This window comes from Musa acuminata, chromosome BXJ2-7 (assembly GCF_036884655.1).
Source record: "Musa acuminata AAA Group cultivar baxijiao chromosome BXJ2-7, Cavendish_Baxijiao_AAA, whole genome shotgun sequence".
NCBI lineage: Eukaryota > Viridiplantae > Streptophyta > Magnoliopsida > Zingiberales > Musaceae > Musa > Musa acuminata.
The window spans coordinates 37,005,331-37,028,074 of record NC_088344.1 but is presented as its reverse complement, the minus strand read 5'-3'; the positions used below and the strand labels follow the sequence as shown (position 1 = coordinate 37,028,074).

At 42.5% G+C, this 22,744-nt stretch overlaps 4 protein-coding genes across 6 annotated transcripts; 1 reads left to right on the top strand and 3 right to left on the bottom strand.

Annotated features, from left to right (window-relative positions):
* Nucleotides 1-2,792: 2,792 nt before the first annotated feature.
* Nucleotides 2,793-4,025, top strand: LOC135616266 (homeobox-leucine zipper protein HOX12-like). The gene is made up of 3 exons (XM_065115465.1): nucleotides 2,793-3,023; nucleotides 3,152-3,468; nucleotides 3,545-4,025. Exons 1-3 carry the CDS (start codon nucleotides 2,936-2,938, stop codon nucleotides 3,797-3,799), a joined length of 660 nt encoding a protein of 219 aa, XP_064971537.1. The 5' UTR covers nucleotides 2,793-2,935; the 3' UTR covers nucleotides 3,800-4,025.
* Nucleotides 4,026-5,011: 986 nt separating this feature from the next.
* Nucleotides 5,012-10,460, bottom strand: LOC135617940 (deSI-like protein At4g17486). Of its 3 annotated transcripts, none has more exons than XM_065118761.1 (4): nucleotides 9,274-10,460; nucleotides 8,044-8,258; nucleotides 6,391-6,678; nucleotides 5,012-5,584 (listed from the first exon to the last, which is right to left on the bottom strand). In XM_065118761.1, the coding sequence occupies exons 2-4, from the start codon at nucleotides 8,252-8,254 to the stop codon at nucleotides 5,379-5,381; spliced, it is 705 nt and encodes a 234-aa protein (XP_064974833.1). In that variant the 5' UTR covers nucleotides 8,255-8,258; nucleotides 9,274-10,460; the 3' UTR covers nucleotides 5,012-5,378. The 3 variants fall into 3 exon arrangements, with proteins under 3 accessions (XP_064974833.1, XP_064974834.1, XP_064974832.1); XM_065118762.1 differs by lacking the exon at nucleotides 9,274-10,460 and adding an exon at nucleotides 8,843-9,056; XM_065118760.1 differs by lacking the exon at nucleotides 9,274-10,460 and adding an exon at nucleotides 8,650-8,699.
* Nucleotides 10,461-10,605: 145 nt separating this feature from the next.
* On the bottom strand, nucleotides 10,606-16,996 carry LOC103992861 (J domain-containing protein required for chloroplast accumulation response 1). The gene is made up of 10 exons (XM_009412749.3): nucleotides 16,282-16,996; nucleotides 15,296-15,897; nucleotides 15,055-15,162; nucleotides 14,589-14,977; nucleotides 14,388-14,499; nucleotides 13,610-13,686; nucleotides 12,181-12,246; nucleotides 12,016-12,093; nucleotides 11,750-11,926; nucleotides 10,606-10,772 (listed from the first exon to the last, which is right to left on the bottom strand). The coding sequence occupies exons 1-10, from the start codon at nucleotides 16,731-16,733 to the stop codon at nucleotides 10,731-10,733; spliced, it is 2,103 nt and encodes a 700-aa protein (XP_009411024.2). The 5' UTR covers nucleotides 16,734-16,996; the 3' UTR covers nucleotides 10,606-10,730.
* A 2,685-nt stretch (nucleotides 16,997-19,681) lies between these two features.
* Nucleotides 19,682-22,542, bottom strand: LOC135617939 (zinc finger protein GAI-ASSOCIATED FACTOR 1-like). Its single transcript, XM_065118759.1, has 4 exons — nucleotides 22,024-22,542; nucleotides 21,545-21,941; nucleotides 21,192-21,421; nucleotides 19,682-20,673 (listed from the first exon to the last, which is right to left on the bottom strand). Exons 1-4 carry the CDS (start codon nucleotides 22,190-22,192, stop codon nucleotides 19,877-19,879), a joined length of 1,593 nt encoding a protein of 530 aa, XP_064974831.1. The 5' UTR covers nucleotides 22,193-22,542; the 3' UTR covers nucleotides 19,682-19,876.
* Between the last annotated feature and the right edge of the window lie 202 nt (nucleotides 22,543-22,744).

Genomic DNA, 22,744 nt, shown 5'->3' with positions numbered 1-22,744 from the left:
ATCCCAAGTCTTAATGATTAAGTAGGGAATCCATCACCACTCCATTAGTTTATCTGTTCCTGTTGCCATCATAAGGTGCTAAGTATGTGTTTGTCACTGTTCCACCAGTCCTTCAAGCCACTGTTCATCTCTTGGCCTCAAGTCAGCTTCATTCGGCATCCCTAAACAAATCACCTTAACTCGGGGATCGGTCCCTCCTTCAATCCAATCAAACAAAGAATCCAGTTTACCTCGATCCCCGTTCCACCTCACGTCGTGCCACGATTCGAGGATAGCCTAAAGCTGGATTACGTGAATCTTAGCATGTTAGATGACAACAACCCGAGTTAAAAGTCCATGACAAACCACACACACCAAGTTCTCTCCATTATGTTGATGGAGATGAAGCATAGTTTGCTTTAATGGCTGCATGAGTCGGTCAGTGCAAGCCAGCCAGCCATAAGCCAGCATTAAAAGGCTGTAACTTTGAGGGGTGCGATGAATCTTTACGATCGATACCTCCTCACAGTTGGAAATCGGGAAACAGGGAGCAGGGGGTGTCCGGGAGAAGCATGGCAAGCAATCTGTTTGAGGGCTTAACCTTGGTTTGTGAAGAAGGGTTAAGCATGTGAGGGAATCCAAGCATGCTATAATCTTTTCTACTAAACAAGTACAGTGCTTCGGCCTTTCTCCCAGTGGATTACCAATGCTTATCCTCACAACACTGCAACTCTTTTTTATCTTAATGAGCTTGCTTTGCGCAAGTGGTAAGCAGGAATCAGATTGGCACATGACAAGCTCCTGTTCTTCTTCCTTGTTACGGTTTCATGTCTGTGACTTTGATCTATAAGCTTAAGCAAGCAGTCTCTTGACACACTGGTTTTGGCTCGCTCAGTACATGCATGACAGAGCCGAACAGACTCTTCTCCTCGAGAAGAAAGGAGAAGAGAGATGAATGGAACACATTGTTCTTAAATAGAAATTATTCTAGTAGGAAAGGATTCAGTTTCCCCCACCTTCATCTTAGTCTACCTTATCCGACAAATAACTAAAGATGAAGAAGACACTGCATATCCCATCAATGAACCTGTCCTGTGAACTGTTTGCTTCACTCATATGAAGTCACCATCCCGACAATGTCTCATCTCATGGCTTCCCCTGATACTTGGGTCATCTTCACCAGCATACTTAATTCAAGTCACTACTTGTGCTGCTGCCAAATCTTGTCTGATATTTCCTGAGAAGTATGATCGAGAAGTTGGAGGTGTGGATTACTTCATCTCCACTCATAAGCTGATCCTGCCAACTACAAAAAAGTACAGTAAAGGTGATGAGCTAGTATTAGCTGGAGGAAGAACACAAGGGCTGCTACAAAAGGCTCCAGGATAAGGACTGTCTCAAAGAGGACATCCGCCTGCAACTCCGCAGGCTACAATGTCTCCATTTCTTCCTTCCTCCACATACAATTGATGTAGCCTTGCCGAGTCCATTTCACTGGAACAGCTGCAGAATATTCCATGATGAGAAGTGACACTCAGGTAAAAGGAAATTGAACTGAAACATGATTACATCATGTGTTTTGGAGCTACAGATATGCTGGCTCCTCCCATGTAAACTACTACAAAGCTTCGAGGACACATCCTTCATCAATCAGATGCTTCATTACGCAGAGTAACATACCCTCGTGTGGCATGTGAAACTTGCTTGCACATAAACTAAAATCATGATGAACACTTAGTACAATGTTTGACTAAATGATGCTGAATGGAAGTTTGGCAGCTGCCTTTGGAAGGACACTCACATATCAGGTTAGATGAGAAGATAAAAACGAGAGAGCTTGATGAGAAGAAGACACTGGAAGCTGCAAGCAAGATGGTAATGGTCATCAGCCTCAGAGGGTACACTTGGAGGGACACTAGATGGCGACACCTGTACACGGATAGAGCGTAGGCGCCCTTCTCGGGACTCCCAAGTTTTGGTGACGCGTGTTGAAAGCGAAAGCCTTTGAGGTGCGTCCCATGTGCACTCCTTTTTGGTGCCCAAAGGCGAAGATATCTTCTTCACCAACCCTTTTAAGCTTGAGTTATCTCTCTTCTCTCCTCGGCCACAGCTCGTCTCATCAATGGCTACCAAAACCATTTTAGCCAGTGATGGGAACGTAAAGGCGGACAGAGGTGAGCTACGTTCTACTACGGTAGGAAGCCTACACGCTTGTCACATGCATCATAGGCACATAATATTAACCAAGCCATAGGCATGAGTTCGGCTCAAGACAAAGACCCACGAGGATCCACAGTAGGACGGCCATCATTCCGTACATCATCTTCCGGGGGGACCATTTTTGGCATTCACATGAACAGAGAGAGAGAGAAGGAATATAGTAAGCAGATAGTACTCTTCGAAAGCAATCCACCAAACCCATACTCTTCTAGCTAATGGACTGGAACAGGGAGAAGAGGGGTGTTGACTCTCTCTCTCTCGCTCTCGCTAATGGAGAAGAAAGACAGTGGCTTACGGCATGCAATAAAGAACAAGAGGGGTGATACTTTTTGTGACTGCATGAAAACTACCATAAACACTGAGACAGTCAACAATGTCGTCGAAGCAAGACGGTTAGTGGAACGCCGACGACAACCGTGTGAAGACCCGAACAAAATGGCAATGGCCATCTCCCAGCTCGGTTTCATCTTCGCACACGCCTCTCCCCATTTTAAACCATGGCATTCATGTCATTCTGGCCATCCTCTGAGGGCTTTTGAGTCTGCCGTCCTCCTATAAGTAAGCCTCGAGACTTTAACAATGGGCATTAGCAACAGTCGTCCTCCTCGTCCTCCTCCCTAGCGTTATTCAAGCTCGTACTACAGTGCTAAGCTAGCACAAGAAAGATTTGGTGTGGCTTTCTTGCTCTGTGACCGCTAAAGAGAGCCCAAAAGCTGCACTGTACACAAGGGAGAATATGAGCGAAGGTGGTGTGAGTCCTGTGGAAGAGAAGATGCTGTTCCCCTCACCCGTAGCGTCCGAACTCTGCTCTCAAATGCCTCAAGGTTTGACCACTGTCCAATGTTCTTCCGTGCCAACTCACGTACTACCATGTACATGTCCAAATCTGTTGGAGGTGATGACGACGTGCGTTGCAAGAGCTAAACGCTTTCTCTTTCGTGGTCTTCCTCAGCGTCGGTAGGCGAGACGAGAACGCGGCGGAGGAGGAGGAAGGCGAAGGGAGACGGAGCGGGAGGAGACGCGAAGAAGAAGCGGCTGAGCGACGAGCAGCTGAAGTTCTTGGAGATGAGCTTCCAGGACGAGAGGAAGCTGGAGTCGGGGAGGAAGGTCCACCTCGCTACCGAGCTCGGGCTCGACCCGAAGCAGGTGGCCGTCTGGTTTCAGAACCGGCGGGCGCGGCACAAGAACAAGCAGGTGGAGGAGGCCTACGCCAAGCTCAAGATGGCTCACGACGCCGTCGTCTTCGAGAAATGCCACCTCGAGAAAGAGGTATTAATCTATTCTGCGGCAGCGGTTCCTTCTTGGATCTTCCTGGTGCTAACTAAGCATATGGTTCTAATTGCAGGTGTTCAAACTGAAGGGGAAGCTTTTGGAAGCCGAAGCGGAGATAAGGAAGCTCTCGTTGGGCGCCAGCGGTGCTGGAGCTTCCGGCAGCAACGCCGAGAGAGGCGGCAGCAGCCCGAGCTCATCCCTGTCAACTGTTAGCCACCATCCATTAGTCGGAGAGTTTGGGGTGGAAGGAGAAGCTGACCTCATGAACATACAAGAGTATAACTTCAATAGCTACATGATGGAGTGGGCTAATTTCTATGGTGTGTAAAAGTTATTGCCATTGTTGTCATGATTTATGTGATTAATCCTCACCAGTTAAGGCTCTTCCACTGAATCATTCTCCTCACTGACATCAACAAGAATTTGTAGCTGTAAAGGCTGCTGTAGGAATCTAATCTTATGTGTAAAAGGGATTGTGTTCTAAGTGTTCAGTTTTGTGAGCCTTCTTATTGTTGTCTCAAATACATCAGGTGGCAAAAGAGGTTTTAATCTCACCAGAAGAGCAATTTTGTAGTTCCAACACAGGAGAACTCTCCTGTAATACATATAACTAATAACTGGGATTAAGCTTGTAGCATTTATTTGGTGAAACCTAATCTACTGCTGCTGAACTCTTATGCATAAAATGCGATGATGAGTTTTGTAGATTAATTATCATGAAAATGATGGGACTTTCAATGGAAAGGATTGAAAGAGACACTGAGGGGAATGAATCAAAAAAGTTAGCATGGCTGCTACCTTCTTGCAATACTGTTCTAATATCTATCATCTATGATCTTTTCTTTTTATCCTGCAACCTGTCGACTGTCAAATCATGATAACAAATGTCAAGTACAATCCTAAAATCCAGCAAGCCATGCAACAGATTTACCAAAGAGTTAAGAACAAATCACCAATATTGAATGCTTGAGTTTATCAATAAGAAAAATAAACCATAATACAGTTACTCAAGCTTATCTTTCACCATGAATTGCAAAACAGTTCATTGCATACCTTAGATTTGGTTGCATCCTGCTATAACTTCAAGACTTTGGGCCAAGAAATAGACATAGAAGTTAAAAGGGAGTACCCTGAGGCATTGCAGATACAATGAGTTCAGACACAAGTGAGTTTGTCAACCATGTTCCCACTTGAAACTGTCAAAACATGGTTCAATTAATAGATTAATGAAAATGCAACAGCATAACAAAAGCATTGTTACTGAATCACATCAATATGTCCATCAACGTGATGATATTTTGACCTGTCTGAGAAGTAGCATATGAAGAGCATTGTTCTTGCTTGAGTACTAACAGCCACAATAGTGTCCTGCCATTACAATGATACTCTATCAAATGCTTTCTCAACAGAAACAGAACTCAAAACTTGCCACACAACTCAAGAAATTGACAGGAACCATGCACAACTTTAGTTTATCAAAGATTAGTGCCTACAAGAGTAAATAAAATGTCAAGCAGAAAAGAAAATATTAACGGTACCATAAAAGAAAGCTAATCAAGCATTAATATTTCAAGGAAAGTGGGTTAAGAAGATATCCAAAAATTTGGGTCTATGAAATAATCATACAACAAACCTCAGATGATCAGTGCTACAAAAGTCTCTGTTCAAGTGAGCAACCTAACAAATAACAGAAGCATTGCACATCGTTTAGTGATCTTAGCTTTCCTATCCACAACGAGCTTATACAACAAGTTCAAAGCTTATAGCACATTATGGGTAGCCATCTTTCTGTACCAAGATATGCATTCACAAGCTTTCCACCGGAGAAAACTAAGAAACCATCAGGTTTTTTCTTGATCAACAGATCCTGCTATTTTCAGGTATTCTTTATTGGAATGGCACCAGACCTAACTCCCAATATGAAAGGCACTTCTAAATGGAGGTGACAACAGAGAAGCAGCAGAGAAGCGTTTCTGACGCAAAGAAATCGAGGACAGACAACTGAAAGCACTCCTCAGCCTCCTCCTCTCACCATCCTTGGTTTGCGGAACTGGGTCATGTTGAACAGCAGTTATCTTAAGGGCTTCGGGCAGTAGGCAGTTGCAGAGGGAACCTGCAGAAAAGTACATCACTAGATAATTTGATATGTCCAGGAAGATTGATAGTCGTATGACGAGCTTAGAATAAGAAAAGACTAGATAAAATAGATACGTAATGAGTAACATGCTGCCGATCACAAACAAATGGATACAAAGAGAATAAGACATTTCCAAGCTCATAATTTTGACAAATGAAGAATGCTTTCAAACATGAGGTACAGTCTCTGGACATTCAGATAGTGGATAAAAACTTTCCTGTAACATTTAAGTAAATGTAAACTAAAAGGAGAAGAATTAGCATGTGTCGTTGCAAAAGATGCCAAGAATGTCAAGTCTTTTGAATGGCATCTGGATCCTTGTCCACAATAATCAGACAAAATGATTGACAAATTTCTTCAAAAAGATCTTAGGAAACATAAGACTCACAATCCTCATGGAAACTATAAGCACCTTCGGAGACTTTAAATATGAGATACGTTCTTCAATTACCGTGTTTCATCTCTAAGAATCATGTTATTAATGAATCACTATTAAATTGTATCCAGAATCGAAGTGAAATATTTAGTGTGGCACTAACTTAGCTTTCAAGTGATGATAACAGATGTGCTGAAAGTACGTCAGTCATTTGCATGCCATATATTGCAGTTTTAATGGTGATACCTTGTTATCAAAATATGGTCATAAAGTGAAAACCAATATTCTGAGTCATTCAATAGGTAGATCATTTGAAAATACAAACTCTAGTAGTTCAATATCACCATAAAATTCTCATAATTATTCTAGAAATAGACTAGCTCGTATTTCGAACAAAAAGTTGTACCTATCCTAGCAAGTCGGTTCACCCATTTTGGAATTGAGTTACCAGTCAAGTTAAAACAGATATCTTGGCAGAAATGGTTGCAGTTCTTCGTGATCAAGTGGTAGGTGTCTCCATTATAATTTACAGACTGAATTTCCATGAACTCTCGAACCTGAAATGGGTCTAAACATGTTGTACCCATGAATATTGATTTCCTGAACCTGAATCCTGGACATTGATGAGGCTCAACCTCAAAGACTCCACTTGTTGGATAGTCATGTGCGCCAAATGCATATTCCACCCCATGAACTGCAAGAATATATATAGATATATTAAGAATGAGGGTTAAAGTCATATTAGTGCATGACAGATAACTGATTTTATCATAAGAATGTAAAGACAAGGTAAAATAAAGGAGACTACTAACCCCACAAAATTGACATGGAAGTAATAATTCAACTATCAATTTGTTATAGTAATCAAACATCAATTTTTCCTCACAACTACTAGTATTTATATAAGACGTAAGTTTTCTTAACAATCTTTCATGTAATAAAAGAAAATAGCAACATTTGTGGGCCCCTGGTCTTAGGGGGTCTGTTGATCAGCAGATGTGACCATTCTGACTAGAAAAGAAGGCTTGCAACTCCACAGATGAGCACCAAAAGAGAATTCCTAGTCTCACGAAAAAAAAAGGCGACTTACAGTTGGCCAGCCTATGCCAATACAAGTCAGACAAGGAAAAGAGGGTGGATGAAATACTAAAACCACACATGCCTAAATAGACCGTGGACAAGATCTGAGTGAGGATCTGTTAAGGCTAGTCGAAAACTCAAGTATCAGGTTTTTAGCTGGTTTCAAGGATATTTTGGTTAGCAATATAAATCTAGCCTATTGTGGTTAGGATCGGGGATTGATGTCCCTATAGAAATGTCATGAAAAGCCACTTACATTATCCTATGGGGACTTATTTTTCTCTCCTAATTTTCCAGCAACAAGGCTGCTAGTTTCTCTAGTTTGGCACCTTATTGCCTTTCTCCTCCTCGAATTGGAGAAATCCAATTACGAAGGTCTAATACTAACACATTCATGTACTTGTTCCCATCTTAGTAAAACTTCTTGAAACTATCACCCATGGAAGTAGCCCTACTGGTCGGACCACATAAATACTGTCTGTTGTCTCTCTTCCTCTCCTCTTTTCTCCATTTTTCATGTCCTCCGTGCTTGGGTCCTTGCTACAATGTAACTTCTAGATTGACAACACAAAAACATCTTCGTCAACTATACTTACTGCACATATGCTGAGCTAATAGAATTAATTTGATTGCTTAAAGAAATAACAAATTTAATACAATGCCCATAAGCAGCCTACCTTCTAAAAAGAAAAACAGCTTACAAATGTTCATGCAGCTAAGCATATGTAAGATCTTTCACTATTCAATTCTCGAACGGGCAGCTCATTTAATGATAGGCATGTTTAAAATTCGAAAGATATCATTGCAAACATGCTTCTCATTAGCTGCCTGTTAAAGATTTGAATGGTAAAAATTCTTATAATTACTTTTATACAACATCTGCTCCTTTGCACAAGAATTTATAAGATGCTGAAGATTCTTTTCGTAGGTATGATGCTTACTGGCACATACATCGATAAGCTGCTGAAGAAAACTGTACCTTCAACACCTGTGTGAAATATCCCAAGGCCTGCCCAGTACATATAGCCATTAATTGGTGTCAAGTCATACACATTTAGATAAACAGGTGCATTTCCTGATGTTCTGCTGGCCGATCGAACCTTTGAGAACATACAAAACCGATTGGAAGATCTCTTATTTAGCCGAAGAGGTAACAGGGATTTCCAAGCCTTTTTGTAGCCTGACTTCATGTTCCTTCATGTGGAAAAAAAAAAAGAGAGAGAGAGAAAGAGAGAAAGGTTAACAGACTATCAGAATATAATAGAAACATTAATTGTTAGATGGGTTATTCTGTCAAAGAGCTGACGAGAAGAACCACGCAGAAATTTCTCAATGCTTGTTTTCTCAAAAGTAATTCTGATAACTTATATCAAATTAGCATCATTTGAATTGCAAGAACAGCAACAAATATTGCCAAGAGCAAAGGAATGCTAGGAAAACGAAGTAAAAGAAAGAAAATCATTTGTTCCAAGGGAAAGAGACGAAAAGAATTATTAAGAAGATGTTTATCCGGGAGGAACAAAAAAACAACAAATTAAAGGCAGCTACTTGATTGATTCAAGCTAAGGAGCATTAAAGTCCATACGTTATCACACTAACAATATAAGATATCGCCGGCATATAAAAGGCTCGAAACAAGAGGAAAAAATAACTCCAGCAAACCCGAGCAATCGAAGAATAGATCAACTGGCAATTAACCGTAACCCTAAGCAATGAAGAACGACTCGAGCACTTAGGAGAACAAGCGCATAACTAAAGTAGATAAGCAAAAACCGTGCCCTGATTTATATGGTCGGGAAGACCTAAGCAACACAAAACCCCGTCCAATAAGTGGCTACTAGATAGATGTACACTGCCAAAAAAAGGTGGGAGAACATTATTTCTCGAGGCAGCAATCGAAGCACACAAGAATTAAGTTTTTACATTTATTGAACTTTTGACAAACCGCACGTACGTTTGCTAAAAAGGCGATCTTTATTCCACGACTGGCTCACAATAAAACCTAGTTTACCCTGAAATCAAGAGGAATCTACCTACATTTGGAAGGTGAAGACAAAAAGAAGAACCAAAAGACCAAATATTTAGCTACATCCGTCCGAAATCCCTTCAAACAAAAAAATGATCTCTTACAAGATTTTTCAAACGAGTAGCTCAAGAAAGGGTGAGCCAAAAGAGGTTGTTGAAACAGAGGGGAAAGAGACGGACTCACCCTGCTCCAAGGAAACCCCCGGGATCAAGTCATCGCCCGCGACAGCCCACGAGGTAAAGGCGGCATCTTGAGAGACGGAGGGATCACCACCGGCCCTCCGCCGCGACACCAATCATGGGGGGGTGGGGAGACGGGAGAGATGTCGAGAGATTTAATTGCGGGGTAGAGATCTGCGCCTCCGGTAGGTGGGCTTGGCTTGGTCCGGGGGGATCGCTCGCAGTGCCGCTGCGGTGGTCTCAGGAAGAGAGGGCAAAGCTTGGCCCCCGTCTGCCTGCCCGCTGCTGCTGTCGTTGTTGCGCAGTAAAATAAAGGAGGGACAGCCTGCCCTCTCAAGGAAGGCGCGCTTTTTCCAATGCTTTCCGACGACAACAAATATGTGTTGATGGGAGAAAGAAGAGATACCACCGTATGCCAATAAAAAGATGAAAAGCTCAAAGGTGACCTTTTTGTTCCCTTACTGGCGTTATTGATATTATTGTTAGTCATTAGGGGCTATTTGATTCTGTGTTTGTCAGGTTAATTACATACCTTATCCCAAAGATGAGTGGGTGAGTGCACATTAAATGACACGGAGTCGCTGGTCCATCCAAAGATTTCTCTCCCTCTTTAAAGCCACACCTGCTTCTCCTCCTCCTCCTCCTCCTCCTCGGCGGATGGATTCACTCTCATTACTGGCCCTCAAATCATTTTCACAGCACCTGTTTGTCCACAACCCCAGGGAGGGGTTGTATCATCCATGTTCTCTGAGAGATAAAAGACCTACCACCTACCTCACCCCCTCTTTGTCCTTGTGCTACTTCAATGGGCAAGCAAACATCAAGGTACAGTTGCATTGCATGTGTGGCCTGCATGCTCCTAAACAAAGACTTTTTATCTTGAATGAAAACTTTGCCAAATTATCATATTAGAATGAATGAGACACAAGGACAAAAAGAAACAACGTTTTGTTACCATATCTCACACAAGATCCCCTCTGAAACATGGGATGAGGTGTAAAGAGTTTATGCAATCAGAACCAGGAGATAGATATACTAGACTTTAATGATCCAAACATGATAAACATTTCAACAACTAATCATGTGACTCATCTCAATAATCCTGATATTGTTTCAAAAAAAAATGATTATGAAGATGTATGCTTAGATCAAAACGCGTAGCCCAAAATAATAAAAAGACCTTTCTACAAGTCAAGTCTTTCGATCCATTTACTCATCTTACTAGCCATAATTTTTGTTTCAAGGTTTGAGCCTGTGAATGAAATGACAAATTCATTTGCTAAAGGGCTAAGAGTTATTTTATGGGTAAAGATTCTGCATATGGTGGTAGCGCTAATGAGAAAAACATAAGTATATTTGTTCAGAATAAATAACCAATCCATCTATAAATTTTGAAAGAACAAACATGTAGATGTGCCGTGTTGGCACACCAGAAAAATAGGAAATGTATATGGCCAAGCGTCAAAAGACATTAGTAGCTGAATTGAACTGATCCCATGCCTCCTGCAAGGAGAAAATGAAACAAATCAAATTTGTATTTAAGCAAAAAAGAAAACATACTACGGTGTCAATCAATTTCAACCATCCACTTCATTTATAATATCAAAAAAGGACAGTTCAATTATAAATCATTTAACTATCTAAAGGGACATTCTTGCTTGTCCAGTGTGAAGACTTTATCCTTCAGCTAAACAACTTATTGGCAAAATATTATATATATATCTCACAATGCTGTCTTAAGAACATAGTTTGCATGATGAAATGGAACTTTCAGAAGGTCAACCTAGAGTCTCATACAAGATCTAAATAGATACTCATTTTCGATCCATAAATATCATTGTATCAGGTGAGGGTCTTAGATCTACACCCAATAATGTGTCCAATAAATGACTCAAACCCTACCCAAAATTCTGTGTAAAGATCCTCATTTCTGATCCATAAGTATCAGATTCAGAGAGATCTTGTGATGTTTACATCCATATCTGACTCATTAGAATCCCCAACGTGTTAAAGGAGTGCAATGAAACATCTTGTAGTTTGTCATTCCAAGGTATTAGTCATAATTTAGATGCCATCAGGAATCACAACCATTTTTGTCAACAATCAGTAACAGTTGCCTGTTGGAGACAAGATGTTATATTTGTATAAATGCCAAAACCAACTCCCTTCTCCCCTAAAGAAAACTCCTTCCAATTGTCAGAGTTCCAGTTATAGCATGCACTGAATAGAATTTTATAAGATCTATATCACTTGTCCGTACATAAATTTGCATAACCTACATGAGTATCAGAGGGACTGATGATGAATATGAATGTGAATGATATATATGTATGTGTATGTGCATGCACGCACACACACACACACATACATATATATTATTAACAAGTAGATAAACTGTGGTATTGAAGTCAAGACAAAACAATGCCTGCAACTGGATGTACAACACATAATGAATAAAGTCAATAAACAATCCCAAGTACCTGCAAAATGTCAAAAACCTTTTCTGCAATATACTTCTGATGCTCAGCAACACCTCTTTGCTGTAGCTTATCTGGATGCAGACAAAGCAGCGCCTTCTGATATGCTCTCTTCACAGAAGTTCCTTCAATAATATCAACAAGTGGAACTGGTTTCCATCCACATTCTTTCCAAAGAACCTGGATGTATCAAAGAAAGAAAACAATGGGCATAGCATCCAATTGTCCATGTAACTATTAGATAATCACTGCTAGAAATCAAAACTCACATATTGCAGAGTTGATAGCAATGATCGGATATTTCCTTCTTTTCCTTTTGACCACTCCCGTATTTTGGCATCTGCAATCTGAAATAAACAAGTTGGCCAATCTTTCTCAGAACATTAATTAACATATAATTCATTTCTTGTTAAATCGAATTAGGTAACAATTACTTTTATTTGGTCTTGATGCGAAAGAGTCTGTTTATTTTCCATATGTTCTTGACAAAGTTGTTCCACCTGTGTAACAAAAGGACAAATATGTTCAGTTCACAGGAGGTGTTGCAAAGAACTGACAGCATCCGTAAATCAGCACAAGCATATATGTAATAGATCCAATAGTGCAATGATGGATCAAGTCAAGAAATTTAGAGACCATTCTATCAAGCAGAAAAGAGTAGTATAAACATGAGTTCCCACAAAGGGATGCAACCTAAAACAGCTTTACCAGACCAGATATCAGGGGATTTGTTGATGAACAGTGGATTATAGCCACCAGTGGTTGATCTTTTTCTTTCCACTTCCATGAATCAGCTTACGTGGGGCCTGTAAGTCCTTTTTTATTAATTTTTCATGTAATCTAAGTCATTTATATCCAAAAAGCTTGTTAGTTTCAAGCAAGGAGGCCTTTATGTTGATTAGTCTTTTTTAAATCAAATATTAACCAAGGAAGAGATCATTCTAGCAAACCTGAGTGTTCTTACAAAGTTGCTGGATTTCAACATATCTGGGTCCATGAGTTGCAGGATTTCAAGTTATTAATATCTTTCAGAAAGCAATTTCATTTTTAAACATTCATAAACTTTCTCCTTTTCTTATTTCTTGCCCGTTACTTATACATGATGCACTTCTTCTCTATTTCCAACAATCTGTAGTCTCACATAATCTGAGGCAGCATCAGAAAGATGGTTCAGCTAAATATGCTTGTTATTTCATAAACTAGAGGGTAAAATGTGATTTACTAAAACATGAAGGAGGAACTTTGGAAACTAGACATTGGAAGTAAGTTTCCCAGGTCTGGCATGTGGCATAGGACAAAAGTAGCAGAGAGCTTTTATGACAGTTAAGCGACTGTCAAGGGATGTGCTGGTTTTTCTGCTTATGTGAAATTTCAGAATGAACTAATTAAAAAGAAGTTCTCACAATAAAAGTTGGATTTCACATCTCAGAATGAAACACCCTGCAGCAGTAAAAGTATTTATGCCTTGCAACTAGGTCTTACAGTTCATCTCAATAGACAATAGGAAGTTCCCTGCCATCATGCAGGCAATGAAGCATGAACTTTTCAAGTTTGGGAGTGTTTACAAAATAATGCTACTAGATTTCAAATATGAGAGAACCTATGAGAAATGCACCAAATTGGAACTTGTCTAATCATGAGTCAAGTAACTCTCCCCGGAATTAATATCACCATCATTTCAAATGACAAGTATTCGAGTGATTTGAAATTTTCAAACTGACCAGGCTTACTCTTTGCTAAATTCATTTAAGATTAAATAGCTAATACTTGTATAGATGTTTCTAACCCCTTACACAATTCTCCTAGCATAAGTTCTAAAACCACATAAAAAATATCAGGAAAAAATAGCAGAAAAGATCATACCAAACATCCATCAAAATATACCAAATGGGATTCCTTAACATTACAAACTGGAGCCACAATGCTTTCTTGAGTTGAATCTGAGGGAAAAGAAATAATTAGAAATTTGAGAAATTATATTCTATAAATGAAAGAGATTTACGAGTTATAAAATGTAAATGAATCAGAACACTATAGATAACATGAATATCTAGTATATTAACGATGGAGCTGGTGTAACATTAGCGCTTGCTGTCATGCAAATGACAAAAAAAAAATCAGAAAGAGCTGCAAACAACTGGTACTTGACTTATCTAATTACCAATTTTTGACTAAATTACAAACAAAAAAGATTGTATTTATTCTCTGTTTTTTTTTTCATGCTCCTGAATCCATTGGTCTACTGCTTTGAAATTCTCTCAAGTTCATTATGCTGAAAATTAATTGACATAAACTGATCTTTTATGCAATGACCAATTCATAAGTTCAGTCATATGATGCCTATCAATTGCATGATATGAGATAATGGTTCAGAAGTTTCTGTTGTATTTATCCCGAATTGACCTGACCAAAACTCATATAAGACAACTTATTTTCCTATGAATTTCAGGAAAAGAAGAATTTTTTTTTAAATTCAGCTTCCACATATTCTTTTTTGCTCTAGATAACCATATGCTAGATTGGACCAAAATTCTAGATGATAAACAAAAGCAAAATTCCATGTAAAACATTCTACAGTTCAAATTCTAGAATTCAGATATGTATTAGGAAACATCATGTAACATGAGTTAAGAAGAATAACCAGAACTTGGCTCTAAAGTGTTTTTTCTTTCTGAAGAAGGGTCACCACTCAAAGGAACATTGGCGCTCGGATAGAAGTCAGGTATCTCACCCTTCTTTGAAGTTTCATTTACCTGAAATAGGTTTGGATCAGCTCAAAGAAAGAAGTGACTGTCATCTCATGTAACACTATCATAAATTCTTGGCATATCAGTCATCTTACTTCAGAAGAGTCTATGATAAAAGCTCCTTCCTCAGTAGTTGGGGCAGGTTTCATTTCCTCATCTGTCTTTGCAGCAGAAACACTAGCTTGGACTTCTAATTTGTTTTTGACTCTGTCCTTTTCTTTGGACTTCCTATCTCCACTCTCAAATGTGCCTTTGCGTTTTGGGGAACCTTCAAGATTGAAGATTTTGATGAACTCTTTTACCCTCCCTCTTACTTTGCTCCCATGCATCTTATCTTCCAAAGAAACTGGAATATCTTTAATCCTAGGGCTAACTGCATCAAGATGTTCTTCAGAGTTTTGTCCTTGCACTTGTTGCTTAGCATTAAAATCATCATTCATGTCTCTTTGACCACCACCTGCTTTTTCAGCTAATGATTCATGTCCTGAGGTCAGAAAAGCATAAGTTTAAATAGGTCCATGACAGCATTATCCAACTCAACTTGAGCAAATGTCATGTTACCATCTTTTTCAAAATCATCCTTGAAGAGATGATGAAGATTTTTTAACTCGGGTCTTTTAGTATCCGGTGTAGCAACAGAAAATTCTTTGATGTTATCGCTGATCATACCTATGCCAAGGGAAACAACATAAGAGACATGTTAATGCCCCTTTTCACACTTTTTAAATTTTACAACTTGATAAGAACACATTAGAATTGTAAACCAGACGATGGCAGAATGTAAATTGTGGACAGTAAGTACCTGAATTTCCAGTAAAAGTTCTGCTTAAGTGCTTTGAGTGTGACTCTGGCAAAACATCTTCAGTAATTGTTGAGCCTGCATCGCTTAATACCTTGTTATCATGAGTTTCAGTCTGATTGTTGGATACTCCGGTTGAGGTTGAAGTAGACATATCGTCATCATCAGATGGCAGGTCATCTGCTTGTATGACCACTTCAGGTAGCCTACTACATCTACCAACATCATTTGTTTTTTTTGAGTGAGAAGATAGAGTGAGTGACACTCCTTTGGCTGCCCATTTGTATAAAGAGAAATGAAAGTTGTTGCTGCCGATATAGCCTTCTAAACTGGTCGCATATCTTTCGGATTGACTACCCCTGCTGAGAGCTTCAGATGACCTACCCATGCCACGAGAAGTTTGAGTAGCTAAAGGGCTTTGACAATAAAAAGCGTGACCGACATTTCTCATATCATCAGGTGCTGGAGTTGCTTGGGAATCACTCGGTGAATATGGAAAAGTGGATGCATCAGGATCTCCATCCTCGCTTTTGTATGGAGCATGGTGTGCAGAAGAACTGAATGGCGGATGGTCTACGCCTTTCGTGAACCTCATCTTAGGGAGGCTGGAATGGAAAAGCTTGTTAAACCAACAGCAGTATATGAATGAAATATCAAAGCAAAAAGAAGCCAAAAAGATCATCTTTCCATATGGATGGTTATCTCGCTTACTTTCAAGTAGAGCAACATGGCCGTGCAATTGGCAGGTATAAGGGGACAACAACAAACAATGATCAGAGTACACTAATTGAGGATATGTGAAATGGATTATGGTCGTCAGATTAGAGCGCTTAAAGGGTATATGTTTCCGTGATTGCACTACGTTCTGCACCAAACAAGGTGGCAATAACATTGGGACTCAAGCTGGAACTCCAGCAGTAGTACGGAACTTGAATCCTGAGTGACAAGCGCTAGAGACAGTTCAATATGCAAGTAGGGTAACATCGAACCTGAGCTGCGGTGGCAGCGACGAATCTCCAACAAGAACAGGACGATTGGGGCTGAGAACCCTCGAACCGGGGGCCGAAGGGAAGAAGGGGTCCCGGTCGAGCTTCCTCGACGTGGATGATCCAGAATCGCTCCCGGGGAATATGTCCTCATAGAAATTGTCGCCAAAGTGCCGCCTCCGAGCCGGGCTTCCGAGTTCCCCGAACACGGGCTTCTCGTCGGCCAGCCCCGAGGACAGGGGGCGAGAGCGGGATTGGGAGTCGAGCGAGTCCGCCAAGCTGCGGCGGCGCTCGTAGAAGGAGGACCGCCTGGGGGGGCCACCGAATACGTCGGCAAAGTCGACGTCGGAGTTGCGGTGGTGCGGCGGCGGGGGAGGGGGTTGTTGGAGGTTGCCGAAGGGATCGCGGTAGGCGTAGCCGAGGAGGACGCGGTCCCTCTCGCCGAGCCTCTCCATGTCAGCGGAAGGTGATCGGATACTACGATTGCTTGGTATATTTGGTGGTTGCGATCATGGAATCCGGCATTCTTGATGAAGAAGACGGCGGATGGGAGCGCGCAGAGGGAGGGGATGGAATTGGAAGGGAAGGGTGGGCGAGGAAGAAGACAAAGTGGGGTTTGTGGCTGTGGATGAGAAGAGGGGAAGGGGGAAGGAGAGGGCATATCTCTCGCTCTTGAAGTCTGCTTTTCGCTGTTGATGGTGGCCAGTAGTTGCTTCGTTTTTGTCTGGTGTACAGCGTCGAGCGAATTGGGGTGGCGATGTGCATGACGACGACGACGACGAGGGGGAGGTCAGGTGGGACCCGGAAAAAATCATGGAGGAATAGGAGATACCAGTTTTAATTCTACGCGTTTCGTTACCCGCCTTATGATTTCTGAACCTAATTCGGGCCCCATGTCTCTCTTGCTAACAGTGGAGAACATGCTGTTGGGTTGTCGTGTGTGGGATATGTGTTTTTGCAGAATTTTTATTTTATAAAATTATGTATGTGGACATATCAAAATTTGTGATTTTTTAAAATCATATTTGGTTTGGATGTTGTATTACTTAAATACTAATGCTAATATTTATATTTATGGGATACTAATGATTTTTTTAATATTTAAAAGTTTCCTATGATATTCTTTAAAATCATATACATAGAGTTATCCGAGATGCCTCGAAATTGCAAACGTTAAGCTTCCGAGATGCCACTTGCATGAAGATCGAGGTCAAAAGAGATTTCCAAATTTGGTTCCTCTTACGCTAAAATTAAGTGATGTTTTATTGAGTGAGATTTAAGAAAACCTTATTAGAGATAAGTAGATGGCTTTGGGTCATCCCTCGAAGTGAAAGACTTGAGTTTTTGAATGAGCATCGGTATCTTATCGGTGTTTGCATTGAGTTGGATGCATCGACTTGTAAAAAGAGTGGTTATTATTCTCCTTTGGTGAAAGTATTGTGGGTTGGAGGTAAAGCCCCTTGGCTCAGGTATTCATCGAGATGATCGACGAGAAGACCTTCCTATAATATTGAGTCCTAGTGCTAAAAATATTATAAGAAGATATTATTAACATCCTTATCAGCTTGACATGGTTTAGACCCATGTACGTAAGGTTGTCTAAGGTGCCTCTGAGGTGGAAACATCGAGCTCTCGAGATGCCACATGTATAAAGATCGATATTGTGAGAGGTTTTTTGATTCAGTCCTTTCGATGCTTAAGTTAGTAACCCGACAAAGATGCATATATGCGTAAGTGGTAGAAAGTGATCACCTATGACTATGCTAACAATAAGCTTTTATACTTGGTTACCAAAGGATAAGATGTTTCGTAGAATATTCCATGGGAAAGCAACCCTCGGTCGTTTCTAATAATCTCTCATTCGTTTTTCCTTTACAAGGACAACTTATAACTATGTTTCTTGAATCATTGTCAATGTGAGAAGATTATATATATAGTTTGGATATCATACGAATAATTATTGATCGGTAATATTTTTATTATATTTATTTATTTAATGACATATGGATGAGATAATGGAGAGAGTAAACAAAGGAGAGATGAGGAAACCAAATGAGACCCGGTAGGAGTGTAATTTTGTTTAGCGTGAATCTTTGATATTATATTTGTATCTATAAAATCAATTAATTTTAAATTATTCAGATTTTTTAAAGTAAAATTCTCTTTTAGGTGACGGATAAATAATATATTCCAAACAAAGCGTAAAACGACGAAAGATAAGCTCCCCTTCCTCTCTTCTCTTTTCGGACTCTTCTTCCGGTTTGAGATGAAGCCATCCCGGAAAGCAAGGAAATGTTATACGATACGACACAAGAAGGAGAGAGCACACAAGTCCCAACGGAGGCAGGTCGGAGCTCCTGCCATCTTCATCGCCGGAGCCAAAACCATTCAAGAACAGGTCCTCATCCTTGTATACCTCTCGTCATAACTCTGATCCAGCGTCGACCGCGTGCCAGTGATATGCAGGAATAACTCTTATCACGTAAGCAGATAACTAAGAAGGAAAATAATGTTAATTAATTCCCTCATATATTATTGGGAATAAAAAATTTAAACATGTCATGTAAAAATGACATCTAAGAGTTTTAATTTTAATTTTTTATTTTTCATGTGTAGCAAACAAATACTAACTTGATCATCGATTTGGTGTCGAACCACAATACGAGTAAAATCTAAAGATCATAATATTTGAAGATTGAGCAAATCTGATCGATTTTATTATGTCCATTTGGTATTTAAAATTAATATAATTTAATATTATAAAATAATGTTTCACATCTGAAGAAGAGCTAATTCTGAAGGAAAGTCAAAGTCAAAGAGAGCAGACAAATCTCAACTTCAACCAAGTGGGATGTTGGCTGAGAAAGGATGATAGATCGTGTTAAACACCTACGAGAAGAGGGCAATCTCATTTCCAACAAAAGATGATGGTCCTGCGTTAGCGTGATCTAAGCGTGAGAGCTTACACATTCCGACATGCATCGTCTCTTCTCGGTTCTCACTGCTGCGGATGTTATGTTGGAATGAGACCGCGGGGTCGCTGACGCTTTCCGAGGCTGAGCAGCCATTATAGGCTTTACTAGTCATCAATCACTGTAGCACTTCGGACTTGGATTTTGTGGTCGAAAGGAGGAAGAAGGCAGTTCATATGCATCGGCGTCGTCGTCTTCTGCAGACATTTAGTGCCCCCACGTAATTGCTTTCCAATTGACGAGTTAATGCACGAGGTTCCCGTGTCTTCCTCGCAGTCCACCATGTGTCAGTTTGGCTCACTGTCACCGATTGACGTCTCCTTCCCCTCGTCGCGGTCTTACACCGCTACTGCGTCTTAAACCGGCGGAAACACGGAGGAGATGTCGGCTGCCGCACGTCACTTAAAGCATAAGACATGTCTGCACCGATGTTCTTGAAACGATATGTACCACTATATTTTACGTGATTTAAGACGTGCATTAAGACGACAAAAGACCCAAAAAAAGAAAAGGAACAAAAAAGAAAAGAACACAACATTCTTTGAAGCAAAAGAACGAATACATGCAGATCTTCCACCACCTCTTCTCCTTCCAATCCGCTGAAAACTCACCAGAGTGGGGGTATGCTAGCGAATGGCAGGGCTAGTCGGCTTTCTCTCCGACCCTACACGGCCTCCGGTAGCTGTTCCTGGTCCCATGTTGAGGCCACCGCCACCGATCGAAGTCATCAACGCCGATAGCCCCCCGTTGGGGGTGCCGCCCACCGGCCCCATTCCTAGCCCCAGAAAGTCCAGTGTCGCCGGTTTCGGACCGAACAATTGGGAGGATCCCATCATCAAGTCCGGCTCGTACGGGAGTCCGAGCCCGAGCCCCGCTGTTAGCATGGGAGATGGCTCCGTTTCCGACTGTTGCTGCTGCGCGTGATGATGGTGGCCCCATCGAAGGCTGCTATCCTGGAGACTCTCTTGCTGCCCCGAGGGAGCTGCATCGAGGCCGAAGCCTCTGAGGAAGGACGAGCCGGTCGCCGCGGATCCCATCTGAGCTGCCTTCTGCAGCAGCGCGGTCGCAGACATGTGCGGAGAGGGCGGCGGGGGAGCGAAGGGACGCCGGTCATGACCCTGCGCCTGCGGCGAGAACAACGGCGCCGGCCTTCCGTTGGTGGCGAGACAAAGCGAGGGAGGTTCCACGAAGGGCCGGTCGACCTGTCCCATCGCGCCCATCAGGTCGGATAAGGTGGCGGTGCCGTGACCTGCTGCGGTGGCGGCGGTGGCCGACGCAAAAAGGCTCGCGAACAGGCTGGTGCTGCTGCTACTGCTGCTGCTGCTGCTGCTGCTGTTGCTGGTGGTGGTGACACCGCTGGTGTTGGCCAGCGACGCTGAGAGCGGCGGCATGTATTGCAGCAGTGCGGTGGGCTTCTCCGGCTCTGTAAAGGGATCGCAAGCACGTTATGGGACCAAATAATAAAGGTCTCCTTTTTATCGGTGCTAGTTTTAGGAGAAGGGAAAGCAAAAGAGAGCAGTGTAAAGACGAGCAATGATGCCATGGAGATGAGTAGATTTCTTGCAACTTCTGATTCCATCCCCTTTAGCTCATCAATTGCGATGGAAAGTTTCGAATCAGAGAGCCCCTTGGAAGGAACGAAACAACTCCCTCAAAACGTCGTTTTCCTCCCCCCCTTCACACACCACAGACTCCACCTTTCTCCTCTCCATTTGGATCCACGACGAGAGCATCTCGGAAAGCATCAGATGACGGAAGAACCCAACAACTCTGTCCTAATCCCCGCTAAATGCGCGTTTTACTTTATCTTGTTGCCTGGGAAGCTTCAGATCCGACAATAGTCCTCCATTTATCTCCTCTTTCCGTAACAGCATTCTACCGCAGTCCAAAATAAGACTCGAAACGATGGACACAAGAGAACAAAGGAGGAGAACCACCCACCTTGTCTCTCCAGCGGTGTCACTTGCTGTGGCGGCAACGCCGCCGCCATCACAGCGGCCGGAGCTGTCTCCGCCGTCGCCGCTATTGCGTCCTGACCTGCAGCAGCAGCAGCAGCTCCGTCCTGAGTTGCCGCTGCCTTTCCGTCCGCCGCCTGCGGCTTTGCCCCGGTTTTGGCGCTCTCCTCCGCGAGCGCGTCGCAGAATGCTCTGTGGGTGATGAAACTGTCTCGCCTACCGAAACCGAACCAGAACACCATGAGCAAAACAGAAACAACGAATCCAAGATCCAAATCCTAGGCGTCACAACAACATCGACAGCTGCTGGTGATGCGGCGAAGGTGTTAGACGGCATACCGGGAGAAGAGGGTGCCGCAGTCGCAGCGGTACTCGCGGGTGCCGCAGACCTTGGAGTGGGCCTTCCAGTCGGACTGCACGGCGTACTTCTTAGAGCATTTATCGCACTTCCACTTCTTCTCGCCGTGTTTCCGGCAGAAGTGCTTCTTGATGCCGGTGAGATCGCCGAGCGCCCGCGACGGGTCGTGGTGCACGCAGCTCGTTTCAGGGCACACGTACACCCGCTTCCGCACCTCCTTTCCCGTCCTCTGCCGCAGCTTCCACGGCAAATTGTGCCCCCTCCGGTGCAGCTGCAGGTTCTGGTCCCGCTGGAACCCCTTGTTGCATATCTCGCAAACGAACCGGTTGGTCGCCATCAGCGTCTTCGGCGAGAGCGCGATCACCTCCGCCTCCGGATCTACCACAGACATCCCCATTCAAATAACAACAACAATAATCAAATAACCTTCACGCTGTCGAGCAGCCCTAATTCCACTTACCCGGCGTTCCGGGAAGGTTCCTTTTCTTCTTGACTACCGGAATCGGCGGCGGCGGCGGGTCCGTGTTCTGCAGCGCGGAAGGCTGTAGGTGGCCGGAGGAGGAGACGCTAGCCTCCCCGGACCCAGAGTTGGAGACGGTCATGACGGAGGAATTCTCCAATTCCATCATCCAAACCACTCTTTCTCTCTCTAACTTTCAACACAGAAAAAGAAGAACGAAACCAAAAAAGGAGAAGCTTTCACCAGCTACCAGTCCTTCAGATCACTGTTACACACCAAGCTTACCCAAACAATCCCTCTTCTTCTTCGATAACACGGCGAACAAAGCGGCCCGCTATCTGAAGGAAAAACGCAGACCTTCAATCCCTCTTCTTCCGATACAAAACAAGAACGGTGCCGACAAATCGGGCTCCCATTAACCGGCGAGACTCGGGGGCGAAAGGCAAGAAGGAAGCAGGTTTGGTCTTCTCGGGCGGCGCAAGCTCTGCAAAGAAGACAGAGAAGAGACGGGAAGAGAGAGAGAAAGAAATGCGCTCGCCAAAGTCTAATAAAGTGGTGGCGGAGGACACAACTCGGGTTAGGAGACGGTGGGACACATGGGGTTAACTCCGATCGAGCGACGTGGAGGAATCTCCTCGGTCCACGTTGCAAATGATCGAGCTCCCCGTCTTTTTGTCGTGTAGCGTAGAGCACTACTCACCCTTTATTTAATTATTATTAA

Bases quoted from the DNA above. Each gene is read 5' to 3' on its own strand.
- LOC135617939 (XM_065118759.1), bottom strand. From the start codon at position 22,192: ATGATGGAATTGGAGAATTCCTCCGTCATGACCGTCTCCAACTCTGGG. The intron at 21,942-22,023 runs GTAAGTGGAATT...TGTCTGTGGTAG, and splicing joins GAACCTTCCCGGAACGCCGG to ATCCGGAGGCGGAGGTGATC. The intron at 21,422-21,544 runs GTATGCCGTCTA...CGGTTTCGGTAG, and splicing joins TGCGGCACCCTCTTCTCCCG to GCGAGACAGTTTCATCACCC.
- LOC103992861 (XM_009412749.3), bottom strand. From the start codon at position 16,733: ATGGAGAGGCTCGGCGAGAGGGACCGCGTCCTCCTCGGCTACGCCTAC. The intron at 12,247-13,609 runs GTATGATCTTTT...TTTGTTACACAG, and splicing joins TATATTTTGATGGATGTTTG to GTGGAACAACTTTGTCAAGA. The intron at 10,773-11,749 runs GTACTTGGGATT...TTCTCCTTGCAG, and splicing joins AGGTTTTTGACATTTTGCAG to GAGGCATGGGATCAGTTCAA.
- LOC135616266 (XM_065115465.1), top strand. From the start codon at position 2,936: ATGAGCGAAGGTGGTGTGAGTCCTGTGGAAGAGAAGATGCTGTTCCCC. The intron at 3,024-3,151 runs GTTTGACCACTG...GGTCTTCCTCAG, and splicing joins CTGCTCTCAAATGCCTCAAG to CGTCGGTAGGCGAGACGAGA. The intron at 3,469-3,544 runs GTATTAATCTAT...TTCTAATTGCAG, and splicing joins AATGCCACCTCGAGAAAGAG to GTGTTCAAACTGAAGGGGAA.
- LOC135617940 (XM_065118760.1), bottom strand. From the start codon at position 8,684: ATGCCGGCGATATCTTATATTGTTAGTGTGATAAC. The intron at 6,679-8,043 runs GTACAGTTTTCT...ATATTCTTGCAG, and splicing joins ATTTCACACAGGTGTTGAAG to TTCATGGGGTGGAATATGCA. The intron at 5,585-6,390 runs GTACAACTTTTT...ACTTTTCTGCAG, and splicing joins GAACCGACTTGCTAGGATAG to GTTCCCTCTGCAACTGCCTA.